The sequence below is a fragment of the Drosophila santomea genome, chromosome 2L (assembly GCF_016746245.2).
Source record: "Drosophila santomea strain STO CAGO 1482 chromosome 2L, Prin_Dsan_1.1, whole genome shotgun sequence".
Lineage (NCBI taxonomy): Eukaryota > Metazoa > Arthropoda > Insecta > Diptera > Drosophilidae > Drosophila > Drosophila santomea.
Genome location: NC_053016.2, coordinates 5,951,721 through 5,975,953, shown reverse-complemented (window position 1 = coordinate 5,975,953; position 24,233 = coordinate 5,951,721). Strand labels below are relative to the sequence as shown.

The 24,233-nt window shown below is 43.4% G+C and overlaps 2 protein-coding genes across 6 annotated transcripts; both read left to right on the top strand.

The window, feature by feature from the left end:
- Positions 1 to 154: 154 nt before the first annotated feature.
- LOC120449908 (RNA-binding protein 39) lies at positions 155 to 4,942 on the top strand. The gene is made up of 6 exons (XM_044006523.1): positions 155 to 311; positions 376 to 490; positions 2,808 to 2,956; positions 3,020 to 3,412; positions 3,556 to 4,093; positions 4,155 to 4,942. Exons 2-6 carry the CDS (start codon positions 437 to 439, stop codon positions 4,791 to 4,793), a joined length of 1,773 nt encoding a protein of 590 aa, XP_043862458.1. The 5' UTR covers positions 155 to 311; positions 376 to 436; the 3' UTR covers positions 4,794 to 4,942.
- A 412-nt stretch (positions 4,943 to 5,354) lies between these two features.
- Positions 5,355 to 24,191, top strand: LOC120449878 (trafficking kinesin-binding protein milt). 5 transcript variants are annotated; one of them, XM_039632574.2, is made up of 6 exons: positions 5,355 to 5,631; positions 7,934 to 8,220; positions 8,530 to 8,739; positions 19,476 to 19,754; positions 19,881 to 21,486; positions 21,668 to 24,191. In XM_039632574.2, the coding sequence occupies exons 2-6, from the start codon at positions 8,043 to 8,045 to the stop codon at positions 22,761 to 22,763; spliced, it is 3,369 nt and encodes a 1,122-aa protein (XP_039488508.1). In that variant the 5' UTR covers positions 5,355 to 5,631; positions 7,934 to 8,042; the 3' UTR covers positions 22,764 to 24,191. The 5 variants fall into 5 exon arrangements, with proteins under 5 accessions (XP_039488508.1, XP_039488516.1, XP_039488491.1 ...); XM_039632582.2 differs by having other exon boundaries at positions 5,355 to 5,718; XM_039632557.2 differs by lacking the exons at positions 5,355 to 5,631; positions 7,934 to 8,220; positions 8,530 to 8,739 and adding exons at positions 10,024 to 10,161; positions 14,122 to 15,087.
- Positions 24,192 to 24,233: the final 42 nt, after the last annotated feature.

Genomic DNA, 24,233 nt, shown 5'->3' with positions numbered 1-24,233 from the left:
AAGGCGAAATTTGTTTAATTAATTAGCGAAAATTCTTTTTTAATCAGCTGTAAGCAGTGCCTGTTTTGACGCTTGATGTAAATATTCCCCTGTCTGAACAGGCTCTTATAGATTTATCAGAAACGAAATCCACGATATTATCGATATCGCACTCGCAATGAAGTATGGGTACCAATTATCGATTGCACGTCATCGATAAGTTATGTGACAACCCTGAAGCCGAAAACAAGCAGCCACGCTAGAGAAGAAAATCTGGTGGAAAATTTACAAAAATTGTATTTGAATAAACGCAAAAGCCAATAGAGAAGTTCGTAAGTGGTCCTGCGAATTGCGCTGTGCGTCCCCACCACATTTTGATTTCTCCAAACGTGCCAGACACCAAGCAGGGGACTTTTTTCACGGAGCACCCCGGATAGCACCGAAGTAATTTTCGAACATGGCCGAGGACTTCGATGTGGAGGCGATGCTCGAGGCGCCGTATATGAAAAACGTAAGTTCCCAAAGGTTGGTTAACAGCCGATTATCGTTTTAAATTAAGTCCCACTGGCTTTTGTGCCAACCCAATGAGATTATTTCGCTGTGAACTAAAAATGAAAGAAAAAACAGTTACTTCATATGTATGTTTGTATACTTCTTTTCCCACATAGACACCCACAGGCGTACGTGCATTTTGTGTTTGTATGTAAGTCTTCGTCTCGGGCACACACACACACACACACATACATATGTGCAGTCGATGCATACTAAGATGTCTTAAATCGATTTTTAGCCTAATTTTGATGTTAAATAAAAAATCGGCAACCGGAACGCCAATTTGCGTGCTGATTTTTATAATTTTTTTTTTCATACTCGACTGCGTGCATACAGAAAAGTGTTTCGCCAACGGAAAATCTGTCTGTGTGTGGGTTTGTGTTGTTTATTTTTCTACGCGGCATTTGATACAGTCGTGCACTGCAGCGGGTGTACAGTGGGGTGCAAAATATTTGGCAGGGTTGCAATCGCAACTAAACAAGTGTCTGGAAAATATAAAGGATTGAATTACTAACAGGACAGTCATGGTTTTATAAAGTCTCCCATTAAACTTACTTATAAAAATACCAACAACGTATGTAAGGGATGTTATATACCTCGTATTTAACTTGGACTTTAATCTCTGTTGATGACTGAATCGAATTAGTAGCAATGGTATTCCTCTTATCTGGGCATGCCATCTGTACTAATATTTAAATAGGTTTACTACTTGGAAAATGTGAATATGTCTATACATATTGTAAAACAATTTGGTCTGTTTCCATAGCCTTTTAAGTAGGATTTAAAAATGCATTTTTGGTGTGTTGTGGAATAAATCTGATAAAAGTACCAAAACAAACATAGTCCGACAGCTTGCCAAGGTTTTCGAAATAGCAGGCTTTAGCCATCTGAAGGACCAGCTAAAGTAGCCATTGAATTGAATTCTCTTTCGCCCCGAATCAAGAACCCATGAGTTCAAAGGTCTTATTTCTATCTGCTATCTATCTGCTGTCTCACTAAGAACAACCGAAAACTACCCACACACAATCACCATTAAAAAATTAAAAACCCAACCAAAATGCTAGAATAATTCTTAAGGGTGAAATGTCTTTGCAGAGAATCGAATAAGCTCAATATTGTTGCTAGAGATTGTTTTGGTCATTCTAAACACAAAAAGCTGGAGACCATTTGGTAAGTTTTGAATGTGCCAGAAGCTGCGAAAAAAAACCAATTACAAAATTACAAAACAATAAAAAAAAAACCAAAACATATCTAGGCATTTTGTATTTAATATGATTTGTTTATGTTTGCGTTTTTTTTTTGAACACAATCCAATTGAAATCGTTACCTTACTGCTCTATGTAAACCAATGAAACTGAACGTGCACTAAATTTCAGATATACTCCTCCTAACTTGTCTGGGGCAGCAGGCAGCACTACTACTACTCTCACTCACAGTCAGACAAGAAAGAAAGTATCGCTCAAATTACAAATTACAGATTTACCATAAACAGAAATCGAAAAATAAGCATAAATGACCAACACATAAGTCCAAAAAGCCAAGCCAAAACCAAACCTATTTGAACAAACAAAATACAAAAAGTAATAAGCAATTCTTAAACTATAGCACTACAATCTTACTTATATAATGTCTATGTCCTATATATATATAGACGACGACTTTTTGAGAACCAATCAACCAGTCCACTCCACTAGCCAGCGCTAAACATTCCCCCAAAACTGATCTGATTGAGAATGAGCATGGGAAATTTGCCCATGTGGAGACAACATTTCTCGCCGTCGTGAACCATCTGTGTGTGTGCCATATACAAATTAAATATACTATATATTTTTAGTAAAACTATGTATAAGATATCTCTCTATATATCTATATCCTTATTACTACCTTGCTCAAAATTGGCAATGATCCCCAAATGATCATTGTTGACTTAAGCATTTCTACTTTATATACTTGCAGATGCCAAAAATTTAACTAATTTACTTTGATTTGCTTTCTCTTATTCAAAAAAAAATATTTACGAAACTGAAAAAATAATATATCATAACAAACTCAATGATATAATCGAAAATCAACCAACATCAACAACGACAACAACGTAACGAACGATCCACACCCGTTATGTGTTCCCACCCACCAAAAAAAAAAACTGAAACCAATCGACAAAAAAAATAATCCACTTATCTGTATCTACATTATTGCTTGCGCCCAACCAACCCATCCTCCCTGTCCAATCCCACACCCAATCCACCAAACAAAAAAACAACCTATCTGTGTAGAATGTCAGTGCGGGCAGCGGTGGACGTGGTGGACGCAGGCGCAGCGGCAGCAGTCCCGGTGGCGGAGGACACGATGATGACGCCGAGAATGGTCCACGGAACGGCAGCGGCGGCGGAAGCTCACACAAAAAGCAAAGCAAGCGATCCCGGTAAGAACAATTAATAATTGACAAGCTAAAATACTTAACTCATTTTTTTTTGCACTCTTGCAGGAGTAGAAGCGGCTCACGAGATGGCAAGTCTCGGCGAGATCGCGGCAACGAACGTAGCAGTCATCGGGACAAGGACAAAGAGCGCGATCGAAACCGCGACGGAGGCGACCGGGATCGACACCGCAGGGAAGGCGGCGATCGTGACCGGGAGCGAGAACGTGAGCGCGAACGCGACAGAACTCGGCGCAGTCGATCGCGGGATGAACGCGGTGGAGGTGGACGCTACGGCGATCGTGACAAGGATCGGCGAGATCGTCGCGGCGGCAGCAAGTCAATGCAGGTGGATCGCTCGCGTGACAAGCGTAGACGCAGTCGGTCCCGCGATCAACAGCGCAAACGGCTGAGTCCGATCCGTGAACGCAAGCGCAGTCATTCCCGCTCAAGGGATAGAAAGTAAGTTGATAACGAGCATTACACATTACCTTTAAAAATCCTTATAATCAAGGACGAGAAGAGTCTTCAAGATAACTTATCGTCATCCCCTTTTGTTGGCTTCTTGTTACACAGTTTATTAATAGAACTCTTACTACTTATAGCAGTCGCCGTCGGGGAACCAATTCGCCACGACGCCGCTCACCAGCGAATGGAGCTGACCGCACCCCGCCCACCGAGCTCAGCCCCGAGGAGCGGGACGCCCGCACCGTCTTCTGCATCCAGCTGTCGCAACGAGTGCGAGCACGTGACCTGGAGGAGTTCTTCTCCAGCGTGGGCAAGGTGCGCGACGTGCGTCTAATCACGTGCAACAAGACGAAGCGCTTTAAGGGTATTGCCTATATAGAGTTCGAAGATCCCGAATCCGTGGCACTGGCTCTGGGCCTCTCCGGCCAGCGGCTGCTCGGCGTGCCCATCATGGTGCAGCACACGCAGGCTGAGAAGAATCGCCTCCAGAATGCTGCACCCGCATTCCAACCGAAGAGTCACACGGGTCCCATGCGCCTCTACGTGGGATCACTGCACTTTAACATTACCGAGGACATGCTGCGGGGCATATTCGAGCCCTTTGGCAAGATCGATGCCATTCAACTGATCATGGATACGGAGACGGGCCGATCCAAGGGCTACGGATTTATCACGGTGCGATTTAAACGATACCTAAACCATTAATTTTAACTAATTGCCTATTTTTATTTTGCAGTACCACAATGCTGACGATGCCAAAAAGGCTCTGGAACAACTGAACGGCTTTGAGCTGGCCGGTCGCCTTATGAAAGTGGGCAATGTGACGGAGCGCCTGGACATGAATACCACCTCGCTTGACACCGACGAGATGGATCGCACGGGCATCGATCTTGGTGCTACAGGACGCTTGCAGCTGATGTTCAAGCTAGCGGAAGGAGCCGGTTTGGCAGTGCCCCAGGCAGCTGCGAATGCGCTGCTGGCCACAGCTCCGCAACCGGCGCCGTTGCAGCAACAGGAGGTGGCACCATCGATAGCCACACAGTGCTTCATACTGTCCAATATGTTTGATCCACGGACGGAGACAAACCCCACCTGGGACGTGGAAATCAAGGACGATGTGCTAGAGGAGTGCGCCAAACACGGCGGAGTGCTGCACATCCACGTGGACACCATCTCGCCCACGGGAACTGTGTACGTGAAGTGCCCGAGCACAACGACTGCTGTGCTGGCAGTAAATGCACTGCACGGACGCTGGTTTGCCGGTCGAGTGATCACGGCGGCCTATGTGCCCGTGATCAACTACCACACCATGTTTCCGGACTCCATGAACGTCGCCGATCTGGTGACGTCTACGCGCAAGAACACCGACGATTGAGCTGAATGCGTGGGCAAAACTATTGTTAATATTCGTTACAAGAACTAATTTTTGGTCAAAACATTTTCAATTTTTTTAAAGACTCGACGCAAGCTGAAAATTAGGGGCACATATTAAAATACAAATATATATGAATTTAAAAATTTAAACACTTCTCAACTTGAACTAATTATGTCCGTAAACTATATTAATGTGTTTATGTGTATATTAGATCGCCTGGAATGCTGCAAGATCGTGTTACCAATGAAATATTACGTAGTTTCTAGTGCTTAATTTGTAATTTGCTAGTTTGACCGCCAAAAATGTAAGGACACTGACCGACCGACTGATATATCGATTGTTGGCTTGCACGGTGCTTGATTTTAAAACATTGGACATTGTAACATTTCCCATACTTGTTAAGCCGGTAGTTTTACCATACAAATATTTTGTAGAAAAAAAGAAACGCTAATCAAAAATAAAACGTAAAATCGGATGAGTATTGAGTTTCAATTTCAAGGAGCGATAACGATTGGCAGGGTCGTCCGATTATCGGTGCACAGCGATAGGTTCGAGTGCAGCCCTGGTTCTTGCATGTGTTGGGCAGCAGCCAATCGAAATCTGGCTAAATAAAATTAGTTAAACTCTTTGCTTTGCCAGCACAAACGCACATAGTACGGTGCACGTTGCATATTTTAGACAATTAACCAATAGCAAACATTTTCCAAATACTGACGAGCGCGATGTTAAGTGCGGAATTGAGTAAAATTCCATGTGACCCCTGAATTTCGTGTGCCTGTGTGTTTGTGAAAGCAGCGCGGAGAAAAAAAATGGCAAACACAAGCCAACTACAACAAATGTAGGTACCACACAGCAACAACAATTAGAAGGGCTACTATAGGAGGGCCAAAATGAAAATTCAATAATTGAACGCCTTGGCGCAAAGGTTAGTTTTTCCAAGAGCTGTGAAAATTATTATGAAATGTGAGAAGTGTTCGCCTGTGTGTGTTTTATAATTCCCGCACACACACGCACAGCTGCGCCCCCGCAAATTTGTGTGCGTGAGTGTTCATGTGTGTGTGCGTGTGTCGAGTGTGTTCATTTTTTGACCTCCCCCAAGCAGCATCCCCCGCCCACCGCCCCTCTAAGCCAGCTGATTCATGCTGCTGGTGATAAATCAATGCTTTTAATCGAAGAAAACTATAAAAAACGACCACATGCAACATTTAACGGTGTCGTCTAATGACCCTGCCCCATTAAGCAACAACAACAAGCGACGCGACGCGCTACTTATATAAGTGCAAAAGTATATGTATGTGTGTGTGTGTGCGTTTGAGTGCCAAAACAACGCAACTTTAACAAATTGCTTGGCTTTTTGGCAAGCGTTTGAGGATTGTCGTCGCTTGGAAATTAATTTTAGAGCATTATGCCATCCACGCTAGTGTTTTTGGCCTGACAATTGCGCGCTCTTTACGTCTAAAAGAAAAGGAATAAGAAATAGAAACGTTATTTGAAAAATGCCTTCCTGTGTGTGAGTAATAGAATGCGTGTGTGTGAGTGTGTGTGTTTGACAGCAGCGCAGTTGCTGCGCTGCCAAACTATTACCGTTAGCCGGCGGTTTTCATTCACGATTTTCCGCTTTGTTGTTATTTCTGGCCAAAAGCGAATTCCCCTCAGTTCTTCGATTTTCTACGTGTTATGCAATGCAAATTGCAGCCCAATGGGCGAGAAAAAAGTGCGCCATTGATTTTCTGCTGTTATCATTAGGCGGCCGTATCGCGATTTTGTGGGGAACACCTACATTGTGCCTTTCTCTTGCCGTCACATGCAGAAAACTCTTTGCTCTTTGTGCGTCATCGTTTAAAAGTCGCTGCGAGTTGCAAATTGAAAACTCCAATTCACACTCAGCTGTGCACGATTGTTTCGTACACTGCGAGAATAAAGCTGGTCGATACTTAGTTCACATGGCGTTAACATCTTAAGCATAATAGTAAGGGTATTCCGTATCTTTTTTGCATTCAAGTACCTATTATAGGCATCATGTTTTACATAGATCATTACATAGATCATACAACATCTGCATCCCCTGTTAAAAAAAGAAAAGTCCAGGTAGAAAACTCACCCCTTTTCAAATAATTGTTCACCTTTTTCAGTTTAAGAATGAAGAATTCCAATATGATATATTAAAAACTTTAAATATACTGGTAGTATCTTTTGATCATAAAACTTAGCAGCTGAAAGCAACTATTTCTTTCCGTGCTGTGTTTATTGGCTAATTACACTTTTACCTCTTGTTCGCTCGTTTTTTTGTTATTATCACCGCGGTTTCTGAGTGCAGGCGACGGGCCTCTGAGCACGTAGTCTATCTGTTCCACATGGTTTTGGCCATCTCTTCGGCTCTTGGATCTGCTCTTGGAGTACTCCACATTTCCGACCTCGAAACCGTCGGTATGACTCGACAAAGCTCGCAGACTCCACTCGATCAATAAGTTTCGGTCAAAGAAGAATCAGTTAACGACTGCGCGGCGATCAGGTCTCTTCTTTGTTAGTTAAAAGTTTGACTTCAAGTAAAAGAAAATTTTCCTCATTCAGTGCTAGATTAGACTTAATCCGCAGTCTCTATCAATATATCAATAGTGATATTAGGCACGCTTTAATTATAAATAAATGATAATGTATAGATATATATCAGCTTATTAACGAAAATCACAGAAACCTTGTTATCAAATGATTGTTCTCTATCTACGTGAAAATCTGTCTAAATTGAAATACATTGAATCCATTTTAATGTCAAAATTGTACCGTGTGGAAAAGGCCTAAACGCTAATTTCACAGAAATCAGTTAGCATTTCACGGGGTGTCTGCCTTTGCGACTGCCAATTTAGTAGTTGATAAATATTAGTCGAAAATCCTTTGACGTTTCGCCAATATTTATAGTATTAATAATCATTCACATTCGCCCGCCGACTTTATCAGCCAGCAAATAGATAAGCAAAAGTCGCATACGTTCGTTCGTTCCCCTGTTCGTTTGTTAGCAATGAACTCATTCCGATGGCAAATAGCGAAAATAGAGTGGAAAAAGTCGCCTGGCAGCTGGCTTATAAGTTTCATGTGATTGCCAGCAAATTAACACAAGCCCGCCTCCTTCTCTCCACTTTCAGTTGAGCAACTAACCAGACGCGGAACAGAGGAACACCCACCCCAAATCAACCCAAATCAAGGTGTAACAATTCCACGACAATACTGCTATCCAGAAGCGATCACCATTTAATGCTATCCGCAACATTGGGGGCCAATGGCGGCTCACAGCCGCTCAGTCCCTCCGCCCAGGCGACGCTCAGCAAGCACCTGCCGCGCCTCCAGTCGAAGCGTCTCCTCCAGCAGACGCAGTTGCAGTTGTCGCCGGCTGCCCCCAGACCACAGACCTGCGATGCCAGCTGCCTGACCGGTGAGCAAACCATTTCGATCTTCACCACAGTCCAACTACCACGAGCTAAGCTTGGAAGTTACATAGACAAGCGTTTCTATTGCTCAACTTAATCAAGACGCCACTAATTCTCATTCATGCTCGGCATGATTTAAGCATTTAATTCTTTTATTGAGTGCAACAAATGGCTGCATTCAAATTAAGTTAATCAGCTGTAACGAAATCAGAGCGTTTTCTGTGGTAAATTAGAGCTTGGTAGTTGGACAGCAGGTGCACTTTGAGTTACTTTTCACACCAACGTACTAATATACTATGTTGTAATATTCACAGAGCTGTGCAGCAGCGAGAATCTGCCCGAGGTGGAGATTTTTTCGCTGCTGGAGGAGCAGATACCCAAGTACAAGGTGCGCAACGATTTCCTCACAAACTTCTCGGGCTATGCGAACGAGGATTGGTTTGTTCCGGCCCCAGCGCTGCCCATTCCGCCGGAGGGCCTGGGCCTGACCAAGGAGCAGACAAGAGAGTGCCTAAACTACTTCCGTAAGTTGCCTTTTATTACTATCTTAGGCTGTAGAAAGTCAAGTGCGTTTTCCATGTCTAAAATGCGAATGAGATCATCGAAGAACCTTTACTATTTTTTAAACGACACTTGGCTCCGTTTGATTTCATATTTGTGTGACTATATAGAGTTTTGAAATTCCTATTAGTAAAGGTTTACATATCTTTATTTTGTTCTTAAGCGATATACAGCAGCAGTACAAAATTGCATAAGCAAAACTGAAATATTCTTTGCTTCTTTTTATTTATAATCTACATATTGCAAGCCAAAACTGGGTGAAGACCAACGCCATTTATGGTTTTCCTAATATATTTGTTTATATGCCACTGCTCGGCGATGGTCAGCTATACAATTGCCCAATTAATACGAATTTATCAGCGGAAATTGTGCGGTCACCCTTTGAATCATTCATATTCAGTGCGAGTTATACAATCTGTATACTATATCTATATTCTGTATGAATAGGTATCTCTGTATCTTGTGTGTTCCAACTTGTCGTTGGCCTTTTTTTTTTAAATATCCCAATGTTTTTATGCGTTTTTAAGTATTTTTCCAATTGTTTATCCTCCTGCGCTTGACAGCGAAACGCAATTTTCTTTTATCTACGCAAGAAAGCAGATTAAAAATAAATTGCTATATATACTATAGAGTGCAGAATTATTTTTCTTTTTCTTGGATCACATGCCAATGTTTTTTGTCTCTGACATTTGTGCGAATCTTATTGGTAATATTTCTTAAGCTCTCTTTGAAATGTTTAGTTCATGTTTATTTATGGTTTTTGAGTTATTATGACAGCCATATGGAGATGCTTAGACTAAATACATTTTTTAAAATATCTTTTATTAATATTAACAAACGTTAATATTAGTTAAGCTAGCATTTTCCTTAGTAAGCAAACGAACAAATCGAATCTTATTGGGTGTGATACTATACATAACATAACCATTTAAATGAATTTATCTTGTCACATACAAATAAGTAGGAAACAGTTATTGAAGCTACCAAGTTACAATCTGAAGGAATATAATTTTTTCTGATTTTTGAAAAATATTAAATCTTAGGATTTATCGATTTCCCGCGCATTTTCAACACTTGTTGCTTTGGACTCTAGGCAGTGTTGTGCAACGGCGGCTGACAGCTGGGGCCTGCCATTCACACAAGATCATTGCCACATGTCAGCGTCAACGTAACAGCTGAGTGGGGCCCGGCCGGCGATCCGGCAACGTTGTTCGTGCTTTTTCACATTTTGCTTTTCGATTTTGTCGAACGTTTGAAATCGGTGGGGAAAGAGGAAAAGTAATGCTGCTGCGCTCCGCGTGCTTGTGTGTGCGATATTTCAAATGTCTTAGCGCCGCCGCGAAATAAATACGTAAACTAAAGTGTTTGTGTGCCAAAACCGAAATGTAAGCGGTGGTCCGTTCCCATTCGCTCCGTTAATAAGTGCAAAAATTGCGAAAAATCTGTGTTTTCAATCGGCGTTGGCAGTGAAATTGTGCGTGTGCACCGTCTGGCATAATTTGCCAAAAATACTCGAGAAATATGTGTGCCAAATAAAAGGAAAAAGGCGAGCCAATGGCACTGCCGAAAAAAAATCATTAACGCAAAATTATTAATAATATTGCTCATACGCGTTGTGTGCGCCACACAGCGGTTGGAATTTCTCCAAGTGCCTTTTGTTCGTGCCGTCATACGAATTGAATTTATTTTTAGGACAACTATTGCCAGTGTATGTGTGTGTGTGTGTGCTAAACTTTTTTTCTTTCATTCTTTGCTTCATTTTTTTTCGTGAATTATGAAGAGGAAAATGCTGGCTGGTGTAAACATTTAAAGGGAACGCGCGTATTAATGTATTAATGGGTGGAGGCCATGGGCAGGGCATGTTGTCTGTCAGCTTAATTTGTTCTTGCCGTTCAATGGGGCTTCTCCTCGCATGCAGTTGTTGTCATTTCGTCTCTTTACATAATCGTTTTTCCATGCCGTCTTTCGGTTTCGGTTTCGCTGATAAGGAGCGTTTTAATTCTATATGGCCCTCTATCGGCATTTCCCTCCATCTCTGTCGCGCATCGACATTCCGTCTCTGTCACTTCAAAAAAAAAAAACCAGCTGTTTGCCGATGTTTGTTTGCGTTGGGTGTGTTTTCTTTCGATAGTAAATATATACATATATGCATATACATATGCATACACATGTACATATGTATGTGCGTGGTGGTCGTGTAATTTACCATTTACCGCTACACGAATTCCCGACTTCCAGTTCTTCGACTGCAGCCGGTTTACAGTGATCCCTGCGTAAACAGAAACTCCTTATAGATGCTAATTTGTGGCACTCTGCTAAGCACACAAGTAAACAAAGCAAAGGTCAGGCTGGAAAAACAAAACATGTGGAAGTGATCAATTATGCGTGTAATCTTGACGCCTTTTGGAAATGTCTTCTTAATACAGTAAAACTTCAACAGATACTATAAAGTCCGTTCGCATGCACGTTAATTTCTGTATTTAGCATCGTTGGATATAAAAATATCAATTTTAGTTAATTAACAGAGAAGAGTTGTACATCTATATTACAGCAGTTGGTTTAAGCAATGAAAGAATTTTGCATCAAGACTAAGAATGAGACAGAAATGGTCAGTTAGTCACACTTTTAGTCTTTGCACACTTCCACCTATTAAAAGTAATGATTAATAAGCATGAATCACGTGTTATGCAATTAGTTGATGGTTTCTCACAGCCAGCATTAACTGTACTCCACTGGCGTGGCTTCTTTATCGATTGGCATTATCGTCGGCCAGTGGCTCTTCCGCATCAATCAACGGTTTATCTGGCTGAAGAACGCGTTCCGTTGGCTCATCAAGCAAACCGCAAACTACAAACGCACAAATGCGCAAATGTACAAATGGCGCTTGAGCTATGAGCCACGTTAAATGGACAGTCATAAGCGCCGCGGCAATTGTGCTTTTATTGGTGCTAAGCCTCGGCCGCACCAAATTCCGCGCGAAAATTGGTGTCATGTTCGTTGGTCCTAAACTCGGGCAACCCAACAGAAAAAAAGAAGCAAAAAAGCCGCTTATGTGCGACTGACCATGTTTCTTACTTATTCAGCAAACAATTGGCCGAGATGGTTTACATATGTAGTGTGACACACTTTCATTGCGTCACTTTGCAAACGCACTGCACCTGCAGGCATTCGTTCAATCTGTCGCTATTTTCCTCCTCAACGCTTTCCTCTGTGTCACTGGCCTATTGGGGAGGACATTCACATTGCCCGCCGCTAATTGGTGCAAGAAAATGTGGCTCAAATCGCTTTTCCCGGTAACAACCACTTGATACAACGTCTGACTTACCCAGGCTATCACTCACTTCGCCTATCAATTGCAGCGGACATCGAACTTCCTTGACTTTGCCGTTGGTTGTTATTGATCATTGGCTGTAAACAAAACTAATTAAATACTAGCTGCTCTTGGTGCAGATTTAAGCACCTGAAGCTGGTGCTCATGATGAGTTGAATTAAACATATTCTATGTAAGCAATCCGTTGTTCATTGAACCATTGCTTATGGTACTTATTATAGTTGCAGTAGTAGTTTAGTTGACTTAGCTCTAGAATGTTTGTCACTTAAAATCTCTACATAAATGCTCTCTTTTTGTGGCACTTCCATAAGTATCTTTTCATTGATTACGTAACATTTTGTATCTTGTATTTCTGATCTTGAACTTATCCTTTCCATAAGCAGCTAATCCGACTGCTTCCGTATAAAGCCTTGTAACCTGCCCATCTCGTAGTGACCATAAAAATCTGCTTAAATGCACCGAACTTTTGCCAATAATTAATTGCGAACAGCATTTGTGAAAGTTGATGTGAACCAAATACATCAGAAAAACTGCAAAAAAACTAAAAAAAATAAAAAACATGCCAAATAACAACTGAGTTGGTCTTATGTTACTGCTGCCGTTTTCGTTTCATTTTCGCGTGTACGAATTGATTGGCCTTTTTGGGATGTTGTATGTTTTGCTTGCTTTTCCCTCAGCTATTCAGCTATTTATTCAGTTGTCTTTACATAATTACCATACACTGCGGCCCACGAATGCCCGATCGGCTATTATCTTCTCGCCCATTATATATCATATATCACATTTTGATTCAATCAGCCAATCAAGTTGTATGTATGTGCTCATTCTTGTTGGATCGCTCGTTTTGTCATATGTCAGATGTCGCATGGGGTTTATCTATGCGATAAAGTGATTTATACCACGGCTCCCTTCGAATGTTTAGTGCTTGAAGTGAGGGAACGTGACTCACAGGTGCATACGCGCTTTGCATGTCGATGAACCTAAAAAAAACCGCGACTAAATTGTTTATTTTTTTACGCAAAGCACATTACCGCTTTCAACTGCAGGGATGCAAAAAATTAATTTCAAGCTAAAAAACAAAACGGTGACTCGGATCAGTTGACTCATCTCCGGATCTCAGGCTGGGCCCAAGGCTTTTTGTTCGACTGGCCAGCAGCTTTATGTTGGCCATCTCATGTTGGCCGTTCATTTGGCACAACCGTTAGTATCTGAATCTAGCTCGGCAGTTATCTCAGCTGGGTTCAGCTTCAGCCTCAGCCTCAGCTCAATTTTCTTTCACTTCTTTCACATAAAAATTATTATTGAATCGAAGACCGAATACTGGCTATTGAGAGCGTGAATGGACCAGCTTCTTGTGCTTCTTGTGGGATGTGCACCATTTCCCATTTTCCATTTCCCACATTCTGAAGCGCAGCCCACGCGTTTTTCCTACCTGAATGTGGTGGTGCCGAGTGGTTCTAGGTGCTGCGAGTTGGCCAGAGTTTTCACAGCAACCTACGTGCTCTTGGCCACGGACCATGGACCATCTCCATTCGAACGAACGCATCTGCCATTCCGGGCAAGGCTAACTAATTTGGTAAAACTCGTTTGCGCCCAACTTTCCTCCAGTGGCAGCCACTAAATCTAAAACCACCATGCCCATGCCCACAATCTGTCCACTCTTCTACTGCGCGTCGCCGTGTGAAGTCGTCGCAGTTTTGAAATATTTGTGATTTATTTTTTTGACGGGCATTGTATGTAAATGCTGGGATTTATATGCGCACACAATTTGCCATTGTTGGTATTTTTGGGAAATGAGGCAAACATCTTCCGCAGATTGCTGGTAACTTGCCTAACAATCCGATAGTAATAAGAATTACATTCGACAGTCGGTCAAAAATAGCACATCGATAAGTGCAATTCCGGGCGTTAAGATACGGATTTTTTTTGCTGCACTTGCTGCGCAGTATTTTAACAAGAAATCACACAAAGTTACTAGCACACACACACACTCTAAAATGCGCAATCTTTATAGGCACTAAACGCAAGCCAAATCCCCGAAAAGCTGTTAAAACAAAACTTTAAAATTCCCAGTCAGAAGTTAATTTTTCGTGTGTTCCAATACATGTTAAAATCGAAATTCAAACTGAAAAGTTCGCGTTAAAGCCAAGCAAACGATGTACGTGCAGCAAAATGCCACTCCTCAACATGGCAATGCGAAGTAAACCAAATCACCAAGAACCAGAGCCCCATCATCATCATGCCAACAAGAAGCTGGAGGCCCTGCCCATCATAGTCGAGCAGGAGGCGGACGACTATGGGCAAACCTTCGAGAATGGCAACCAGCTGAATAGCACCTTTAACGCAGACGGAGTAGCCGGCAGTTCATCGACCTCGTCGCTGGTTGAGAGCAAGTCGAGCAGCTCCCTGTGCTCCAACGCCTCCGAGGACTCCCTGAACGCCACGCTGATCACCAGCCAGCCGTCCAACTCCAGCAAGCACTTTGAGAACACCTACAAGTTGCTGGGTCAGCACCTGGACACCAATTGCCAGCGCTCGGCGGACAGGCGGCAGCAGCTCAATGGATCCGCCAGCGATTTCGATAGCTTGTCCAGCTGCTCCTCCATGTCGGCGATTGTCAACGGGATTGAGCCACCGCCCACGCGCCTGGAACTCGAACTGGAGGCAGTGGATCGCATGCGCTGCATTGTGCAGCAAATGAAGTCGGGGCCAAAGTCAATGGATCCACCGCTGGGCGTGTCGGCTCCCCACCTGGCCCTGCTGCACGACTTCGCCTCCAAGGGACAGCGAAAAAAGGAGACCAGTGTGCCGGGCACACCAGTACCCAGTCCAATAACGGGCGTGCTGGAGGCGCCGCACTTCGAGTTGCCACAGGAGCTGCTGCAGGCAGCCAGCAGCTGGGAGGTCATGTACTACGCCTCCAAGAACGTCGATGGCAAGAACTGCCTGAAGGTGGTGCGCAGTCTGCTGACGAACAAAGGTAAGGAAGGACGAGCTTGGTTCGGGATTATATATAGATTCTTGAAAAGGTGAAGTCCTGTTTCCGTTTCATATCAGTGCTTTCGGAACTTGAAGCCATGCCTGTGGGCAATGTCAAGTGTCTGATAATTGAGGCATTAAGATAAGATGTAATCCATCACTCCTCATTGCACAAGAGATAGCAATCGCTCTAGTGGATAATTGCGTGTGCGATAATAGGTACACTCGAATAGTTTTCAGATTGGATGAACCCTTTAGAAACAATTAAAGTTAAGGTTCGTCCAATATCTAGTAAAAAGTGAGCTTGCTATGATCATTTTATTGCATTACTATACATAGGTATATTTTCCATGGCTATATTAAATTAATAATACCTTTATCTCGGGCAATCGGCAATGATATCTCCCTTATCGATATGCTTACAAATAGACATGGCTTTACTTAGATTGTTTTGTTATTAATGTATTTTGGCAATATGGCCTTTCGTACAGGAACTTTCTTCACGTATCACTGAAGTGCAGGCTGCATGTCTTAGCCTCAATTTGGGCCTATCTTATCGGAAGTCTTTTATATTTTAGCAATTAATGAACTTTAGTGTTGTTTAGCCAGCCTATTTTTGGGTTCTTTTGTTGTGGTCGACGTGTGAGCAAACACGACAGCCATTTTTGCACATATAGGCTTCAGCAAATTCTCCATTTCTGCCTATTTATTTTCCTTTATTTCGATGAGTGATGTTCAGACTTCGTATTTGCTTTCGATATTTTATACTATATGAATCGTGCCGACTTGTTTATTAGAGCCGAGTCTGCCATATTGATATTTGCACAACTTATGATGGCTTTTGTACACTCCTAAACTCGCCTATCGACGATTTTAGCAAGTTCATTTGAAAAACTATCAAGTTCGAGGGGAAACGGAGGGCAGGATGGCTTGGCTAAAGGCACATGATCTCATCTTGTGCCTGGGATCTTTATTGCTAGGGCCGCCACTTATCTATCTACGCAAGTTTGTATTAATTTGGTTTCCAAATGTGGAGAGTAGCTTTTTCGCCTTATCATCTGTTTGCCAGACACACTATCTTGGCCGATTGATTGCGGAAAAAGCTCCAGTCATTTATTGCCATTAATGCAGGCAAAAAACCACATGACATTATTGTCTCGAAATCATCACTGAAGTTCTATTAGCGTAAAGCTGCCAAAAAGCCATTAAGTACAGTTTTATGACTTGCACGTAAGTGGGTTTCTCTACAGCTTAAAAACTTAAAAACTAAGTTTAGATTACTGATTCCCGTATGGGATTGTACAGAATGAATGTACCCAATGTACCCATGAATCATGTCTTTAAAATCAGTTTTAAGATATGCTAATGCTTAGATATATGTACATATATATTTATAATATAAATAAAGGACATTAGAATCATAGTGCACAACTTCACGTATTTATTCATTTATAGGGTATACTATAAAATAACCTGCTAAACGTGCATAGATGCGAGATAATGAGTTTTCTTCCAATTTTTATGACTGTCCGACGCGTGCTGTAAATCATTAAGTGGAAAATTAGCAGGTTCATAAACTCTAACTAGATTTTTAAATTTTAGAGCACAGTCCGGAAGATCGTAAATCAGCTAATCTGATCCATTGCTGATCCTATTCCATTCCTTTTCGTGCATTAGTCTTCTACCTGAGTTATCTGAATGTTTTGAAATTCGTGGAAAAACGTCTGAAATAGCTACGCAGAAAATTACCCGCGTAGTTTTTCGCGCCCTAACCATGAATGGGATTAGGATTAGGCGGAAAATGGTTCCGGTGTTTAGTTGGAGTTTTCACTTTGCTCGCTGTTTACCTGAGAAATAGGAAATATGATATTTTGTCAGGGGAAACTAGCAATTGGCAAAGGGATTTGATGGCCAGAGGTCGTTTATCCGGCTTGTGAGCATTCAACGTTTCGAGTTAAGTTGTTGGCTTTTATACAGGGTATGTATGTTAATGTAATTTAACTATTTTTAGTATTGAAGTATTTTTCCAACTGCTCAAATATGTCGCCAGTTTTAGCCTATTTCCTAGTAACAAATTTGTTTAGAACCACTGAATAGGTGCTCAGTATCAAGGGTTCGATCCCCTGCCACCATTGCTATTTACGTACAGCTGGCAACACTGTTCCGCTCTCTGACTCTCCCATTTGCTCTCCCCAAGTGTGGATGGCATGGTGGTGGATGTGGATTTCAATTCCAATACAACAAACGAAATTCATTCACTCTTGGCTTCCACGCCTCGCGTTTGTCATTCTCTCGAGTATCTGCAATCTGTAAATTACACAATTTGTGCAAAATCCGAACGGAAAACTAAAACAATTTGTGCCAAACAATTTGCCAAAGTCAAGGAGTTGAAATTTCGAATAGTGTGCATGTGGTTAAAGACATAATAACCGATTCGAAACGTTTGAAAACTGCAAAAAGAACATTAAAAAACAGCACGCAAAAGGCGTAAGAAGAAGAGACTGTATTTGTGTGTGTACCGTCACGAGTTTGGAGCGCAGTTTTCGTTTGTCTTCTTCTTGCCATCTATATTTGAAGTTTTCGCGTTTATAAGTTTGTTTGTTGTGTGTGGGTTATGTCTCTAACCTTTGGACTTTTGAACTGCTATTTTATATTTATTGTGAAGTGAAGTGTAACGCCGAAATATTTAACACCATGTGAGTTTACTTAAATTCTCTTGTAGTATTTCCATATAGAATTCCCAGATGTAAACGTAACTATTGCCATTTCCCTTTCACTGGAAATGTCTTGGGGGAAAACGCCTTTTACTTTAAGTGATGCTGCTGCTGCAGTTGTTGTTGTTATTGCCGTTTCTATTGTTGTTGCTGCCTGCGCTGCCGCTGCCGGTTCTCCTCGGTCGACGTCGACGTCACAGCTGCCATTTGCGAGTGTGCGTTTGGCCGAGCAAGAAGTTCCACTTCCAGTTTCCAAGCTGCGCTCTTGGCTATTTATAAAAACAAAAACAGAAAATATAACATTGAGCCAGTCAAGCGAGGTTTTTTTTGTTGCTTTTTATATATATTTTCGGACAAGCGAAATCTTTGAAAGAAATAAATTAACGAGCTGCAAGTGATTTTGCGCATGCTCCGCGTTTAGTGGGTGGCAAAGAGAGCCAAAAGTGACAGGGAGAGAGTGGGAGAGAGCCGCGCGATGACAGTTATTCATTTTCTCTTGTGACTCTGGACAATTCGCATTAATTTAGCAATTAGTTTTAATGTTTACATTCACCGAGCATCAAGGCAATTGAATAAAAAACTACAAAATCATGTGACCCCCGGGTGAAACAAAATAAAAGAAACGGATAAACGGGGTAAAATACGCGGAGGAAAAAAAGAAAAACATCCCTCTTTGTACCGCCAAACAAGCCGAAAGTGCCTAGACGGAATTTGTAAAATGCTTTAAAAATTACATAATACAAATCGAAGGGGAAATCGCCGAACGAAAAGATTTAAATTTAAATGTGATTAGATCTCAAGCACAAACGCTAAGTGACTAAGAAAAGAATTTGCCAAAGAAAACGAAAGAAATCAACAAAGACAAAATGACGCACGTAAACAATGGGGAAGTAATGGAAAAGGAGATGGAGCCAACGGGAGAGCGAGAGCGAGAGAGAGACGGGGAGACTGCTGCCGGCAGCAGAGTCCATCATCGATTTTTAGCCAGTGCATCGGAGCGAGATGCCAATAGCGGGAATGCATTGGAAGCTGCAACAACAGCAAAAACAGCCACAGCGATTACCAACTTGGAAGACTTGGCCTTTGAGGCATGCCAAAATTGGTCGGAATTGCACCAAGACTTCTTCATCACGGACGATGAACTTGAGTACGAGGATGAACTCTCTTTGGGCAGCAGCATTGGCAACATTGCAACAACAACAACGACAACAGATGCAGCATCAGAGGGTCTAATAACGGGAGAACAGCAGAACGAGCAGCTGCTGATGGAAGGTGCTTATGCTATAACTGTTAAATCGATGAACCCAGTCAGTCCAGTGTGGAGCTATTGCATTCCTTTCCAACACTGTCAATGGGAGCCTTTCCTAAAGTGCTTTCCATCTACAGTGAACCGTTGAACACTTTGGGTGTTTACTGTGACGAACAATAAAGAGTTCATACTTTTAAAAAACAATCTTTTACATTATCAAAACTGCGAAAAGATTTCTAATTTGATTCGTGACGAATCTGAATATATTAAGTTCAGGGAATAAGTTTTTTTTTTAACAATGTCAAAAAGAGCCTGTCGAACAAATTGCCATTAGTTTCTACGAACATTCATACATAAACAAAGTTATTCTGTCTATTGATCCGCGTTTATAGTTACATAATCATTTGGGTTTCATATATTTTATAGTTCTATGCGGCAACCGCGTTAGCCAGATGACTCGGGCGTACGATGACATTGAGGCCGTGACGCGACTGCTGGAGGAGAAGGAGAAGGACCTGGAGCTGACCGTGCAGATTGGCAAGGAGCTGCTCACCCAGAACAATGCACTTGAGGCACGGGTCGCGGATCTGGAAACCGATCTCAAGGCCTCCAACGACGACCGTGCCCAGCTGGTTCACGAGCTGCACAAGAAGAACGAGCTCATCTCTGTGCTTACCAACGATGCAGACGATGGCACAGATACTGGTGAGTAAAGCACAGATAACGTAATCTATACAGGTAGATAAGTAACCGAAAGATCAACTTTGATCAAGTCCGAAAGTACTTATTTCGTGATTTAATGACTAATTATATGTATTTGTTGCTCCACAGACACTCCCACCATGTCGAAGTCTATAACTTTAGATCTACTGCAGCGCAAGGTCAACTCTCTGCTCGACGAGAACAAGTCACTGAAGTCCGAGGCCACCCAACTGGCCCACCAGACGGACGAGGTGGAGGAACACGAGCGCCAGCTGATGGCCGATATCAGTGCTCAGTTAAGCGACGCCAACTCGCAGTACGACAACCTCAGTTTGGAGTTGGAACGGCAGCGGGAGGAAAACCGGCTGCAACATGACCAGATCGTGAACCTGACGGCTCGCCTGGCGGAGGCGGAAATGCGGCTACACCAACTGACGCAAGACAACGACGAACATCTCTCACTGCTGCACGTGACCAAAGAAAACCAAAATGCTTTGGCACTGGAACTGGTGGAGTTCAAGCAGCGTTACGAAGAGGTGCTCGCTCTGCTTCACTCTGCTCAGGATCAGCTGAAGCAGCAGCGAAAGCGGTCGCAGCCACAGGCCAGGAGCTCATTCCTCGGCGGCCTTGGAACAAGTGGTGCCGGCATGGGCGGTGGTCTTTTCCCGCCGGATTCGCTGCACTGCGAGCTTATGGAATCGTCACTGTACTCGGAGAACAGCCTAGACTCTGGCATATCGGGCGACAGCCAGCGATCGGCGGATCGCATAAGCCGCATGATGATGCACATGCCGTCCGGCGGCATGAGCTCGTCCACCATGGGAGGTAGCGTGTACGCGGGAGCTGGCAATGTGCCGCCTTACAAGCGGGTGTTCGACACAGTGCGATGTGCCGGCAAGAGCGGTAACTACATGGACAGCGGCAACGTGTCGATGACCCAACTGGGGGCTATGTCGATGAGCAGCTCTTCGGGGCCGCGCATGGCTTCGATGGCTTATCCAGCGGGCTCCTACTATCGTGGCGGTAGCAATCAATCGCTGGGAGTTAAAACTCTGTCCAGCGAGAGTCTCAACTCCCAGTCAGATGACGGCTATCCAGCCCAGCCCTCTGGTGTGCCAGGAGCGCCCGGCGCCAAGGAGCTGGAGGCGGCTCTCAAGAGGCTGACGCCGGCTGAGGTCTTGGCCCGCCGCGCTATGTTGTCCTATGCGCCGGCTGGAACCTATAACTACGACGAACCCATGGGTCACGGTACGGGTAACGTCCGAAACTCGGACCTACCGCTGGGCGTTCGCACGCCAGACAGTATCATGTCCACCGGCTCTTCGGGAATGTCGGGCTCCACGAATCACATGTCCGCCTCGATGACGCACCAGTGGCGCCTACCCGAGAAGCTGCAGATCATCAAACCCATGGAGGGATCGCAGACATTGCACCATTGGTCGCGCTTGGCCACGCCCACGCTCAGTGGACTGCTGGACGAGCGTCCCGGCGTGACGATCCGTGGTGGTCGTGGGCTGGACGATCTGGGCATGCAGATCTACACGCTGTCGGATGTTGAGGAGGACGTAAGTGATGATCTGCCCGGCAAACAGTTCGAGGCACCGGGCTGCACGTTCACCTACACCAACAGCATGGTCATGCATCCGGACGACGGTTTCGTTAACGATCTGTCATTCCTCTCGCAGTCGCAGATGTCGTCCCGAATGGCCTCCACGTCGACATCACGACAACCCAGGTTAGTTTTAAATATTATTCGAGCTTATATTAACCCAAACTATTAAGCAAATGACAGGATTGCATTCATGTCATTATTTTTTTTTGGTACAAATAATTGCTAACACATGTGCCAACTGACAAATTTTTTACGCATTATTTGTAAGACTAAACTCTAATTATTTGTTTACTCTCACTTCCAGTTGTCCTGCAACACCACGTGCTGGACTGTCGCGCAAAAATTCCTGCTCCACATTTTCGGTGAACCTCGGGCTCGCTGGAATGCTGAACGAGAGGGGCATCAAGGCGGTGACGCCCAGTGCCCTCAACACGCCAGCCGGTCCCAACTTTTCTCCCACGGTGACGCCATGCAACAGCCCAGAGGGATCACCTCCTCGCGCCCAGTCGCCAGAGCCGCTCTTTGGACTGCTCTCGTCTGGTGCGGATCTGATCCGACGCAAAATCGTAGGCGATCAGCATCAGCAGGCGCAACAGAAGCAAAGGAGCAGCCTTAGCAAGCAGCAGCAGCAGAAGATCATGCTGTCGCATCTGGAAAGGCGGGCTCTGCGATCGCTGAACCTGATTGAGAAGGTGGAGAGCATTGGACTGGAGAACATAATAAGCGCACAGAGAGGCCTTGGCTCTGGAATCGCGAACCGCAGCAGCTCGCCCCTGAGCAGTGGCAGCCTGCAGAGCCTCCACACCAGCAGCAACAGCATCGTGGACGATATACACTTCGATCGGGCACAGATCAAGGGTGTCCTGCATCGTGGCCTAAAGTCGCCCACGCCCGCTGCCCCATCAACATCAGCTGCGGCGGCTGCAGGATTAGCTAGATCGACGAGCAGCAGCACGAGCGCTTACAACAGCGATGACAGCGACGACCAGGGCTTGGTAATGAAGATCAAGCCGTCAAAGAGCGCGACACCCACAACAACAGCAGCAGCAGCACAAAGTCAGCCAAGTTCAGGGTCGAGTGCCCAGACGACGACATCCAATGGCACGGCGAGCGAAACGCGACTGAAGCAGATGCAGCGCCAGAAATCGCGCAGGCAACTAAAGAACGGCATGGCCAACCAGAGGCCAGACCTGGGTACAATTTCTGGTGCCGGAGGAGGCGGACGAGTGCGCCCTGATCTGGGAAAGGTAGCCGACAGCGGCAGCAGCAAGCTCAGCACCACCAAGCGAAATGAGGCTAAGCCTGCGGAGGAGGAAGAGGCGACACCACAGACCATCACACAGGCGTTTGTGGGCTCAGTTAGTTCCTTGCTTTTTGGCCGCAAGGGCGGTTGGCTGTAAAACTAATAGCTAATCATTCACAACCTTATTCTTACGCTTGCTGGACTATAGTTTACTTTTAAAGGGATGGCAAGATGCCTTTTGCGAGTAAAATAACATTTTTATTTAAGCACTACGCGAGAACAAGTTGAATAACGAAAACGTAATGTAATCGTGTGATGTACGTTTAGTTTTATTTTTTTGTTTAAAAACCCGCATAATGCCTGTCATCGCCACCATAAGCAACACTGGAAGAAGGTTTTAGTGTTTGTAGCTGTGATTTGTAAATACATATAGAGAAATGTTTAAATTTAGTAGTTATTAATCGAGTACTTCGCATATTATTATTATTTTTGCTTCAAATGACGGCGGCAATGTAAGAACAAAACGATGGCCAGTTCGTTAAAAAACCGAGTTCCAAAGCAGCTATTTTTAATTTAAACTACATTTTGCCAATTTTGTATTTATTTTCCCTGTGTTTATTACCACTTAAACGAAAACGAAACTAAGTATACATTTATTTTTATGATTTCGTTGTGTATAGGGTCAAAGCAGGTGCAACGTTGTATATAGAAAGAACAAAATGAGAGAAATCAATCTGTAACTTGAATGTGGTTAAGCAAAGAGGTACATATACATATATTTTTTTACACGCGTATATAGTTTGCGTTTTTCGCTTTCCACACAAGAGACGTAACTCCGTAGCCCCACTTAATACTGTATCACAAAGGTTATAACTCAAAATGCTATTGCTTTGACTTAAATCTTATTTCGGTGCTAATGGCGCCAAACGAAAATACATCAATTATAGCGAAAAACGATTATTTTTCTAGTCCTACACTGGGCGGGTGCTCGTTTGGCTATGCAGAGCTTCCGAGCATAGCTTCAAAACAGAGCGCACTTAGCCCGAGACACAAGAACTTAAGAGCACTGAACAAATGTGTGAAGAAATCCGTATTAATAGGTTCATCGATAGGGAACCGCATCCACGATCCAGTAATAAACCAACCAACCAAGCATTAGCAATAAACGGACACATGTTATCCAATCACTCGCGAACACACAATAGCTCGCAGTTAAAGTCTATTAGCAGGATTCTCAAATCAGAAGTCTAAAGTTGGCGATCAGATCAGTTACCAGTTACTTGTGTCATTTTGACACACGAGTGGTTTTAATTTGAAGAACGAAAATATCATGGATTAAGAATATATCGATTAAGATCAAGAAATAACATATGTTTATTGGAGTTGTGCGCGTTTTTCGAGGATTTTTGTTTAATAGCATTTCAACTGAGGAGTTGGCATTCAAAGCTAATCGAGTGCGTGCCCTAAAGCGTAAATTATACAAAAATTTGGAATACAAAAAGGATTGTAAAAGTTATTAGTTTTAATTATCAATATATTTATTTATATCTGCAAAATAAAGAGAACATCGTTAAATACAGATTGATTGAATGAGTTTTCTTGGGCAATGGTATGAATATGCGATTAC

Bases quoted from the DNA above. Each gene is read 5' to 3' on its own strand.
- LOC120449878 (XM_039632557.2), top strand. From the start codon at position 14,280: ATGCCACTCCTCAACATGGCAATGCGAAGTAAACCAAATCACCAAGAA. The intron at 15,088-19,475 runs GTAAGGAAGGAC...TATATTTTATAG, and splicing joins CAGTCTGCTGACGAACAAAG to TTCTATGCGGCAACCGCGTT. The intron at 21,487-21,667 runs GTTAGTTTTAAA...TCTCACTTCCAG, and splicing joins TCGACATCACGACAACCCAG to TTGTCCTGCAACACCACGTG.
- LOC120449908 (XM_044006523.1), top strand. From the start codon at position 437: ATGGCCGAGGACTTCGATGTGGAGGCGATGCTCGAGGCGCCGTATATG. The intron at 2,957-3,019 runs GTAAGAACAATT...GCACTCTTGCAG, and splicing joins AAGCAAAGCAAGCGATCCCG to GAGTAGAAGCGGCTCACGAG. The intron at 3,413-3,555 runs GTAAGTTGATAA...TACTACTTATAG, and splicing joins TCCCGCTCAAGGGATAGAAA to CAGTCGCCGTCGGGGAACCA.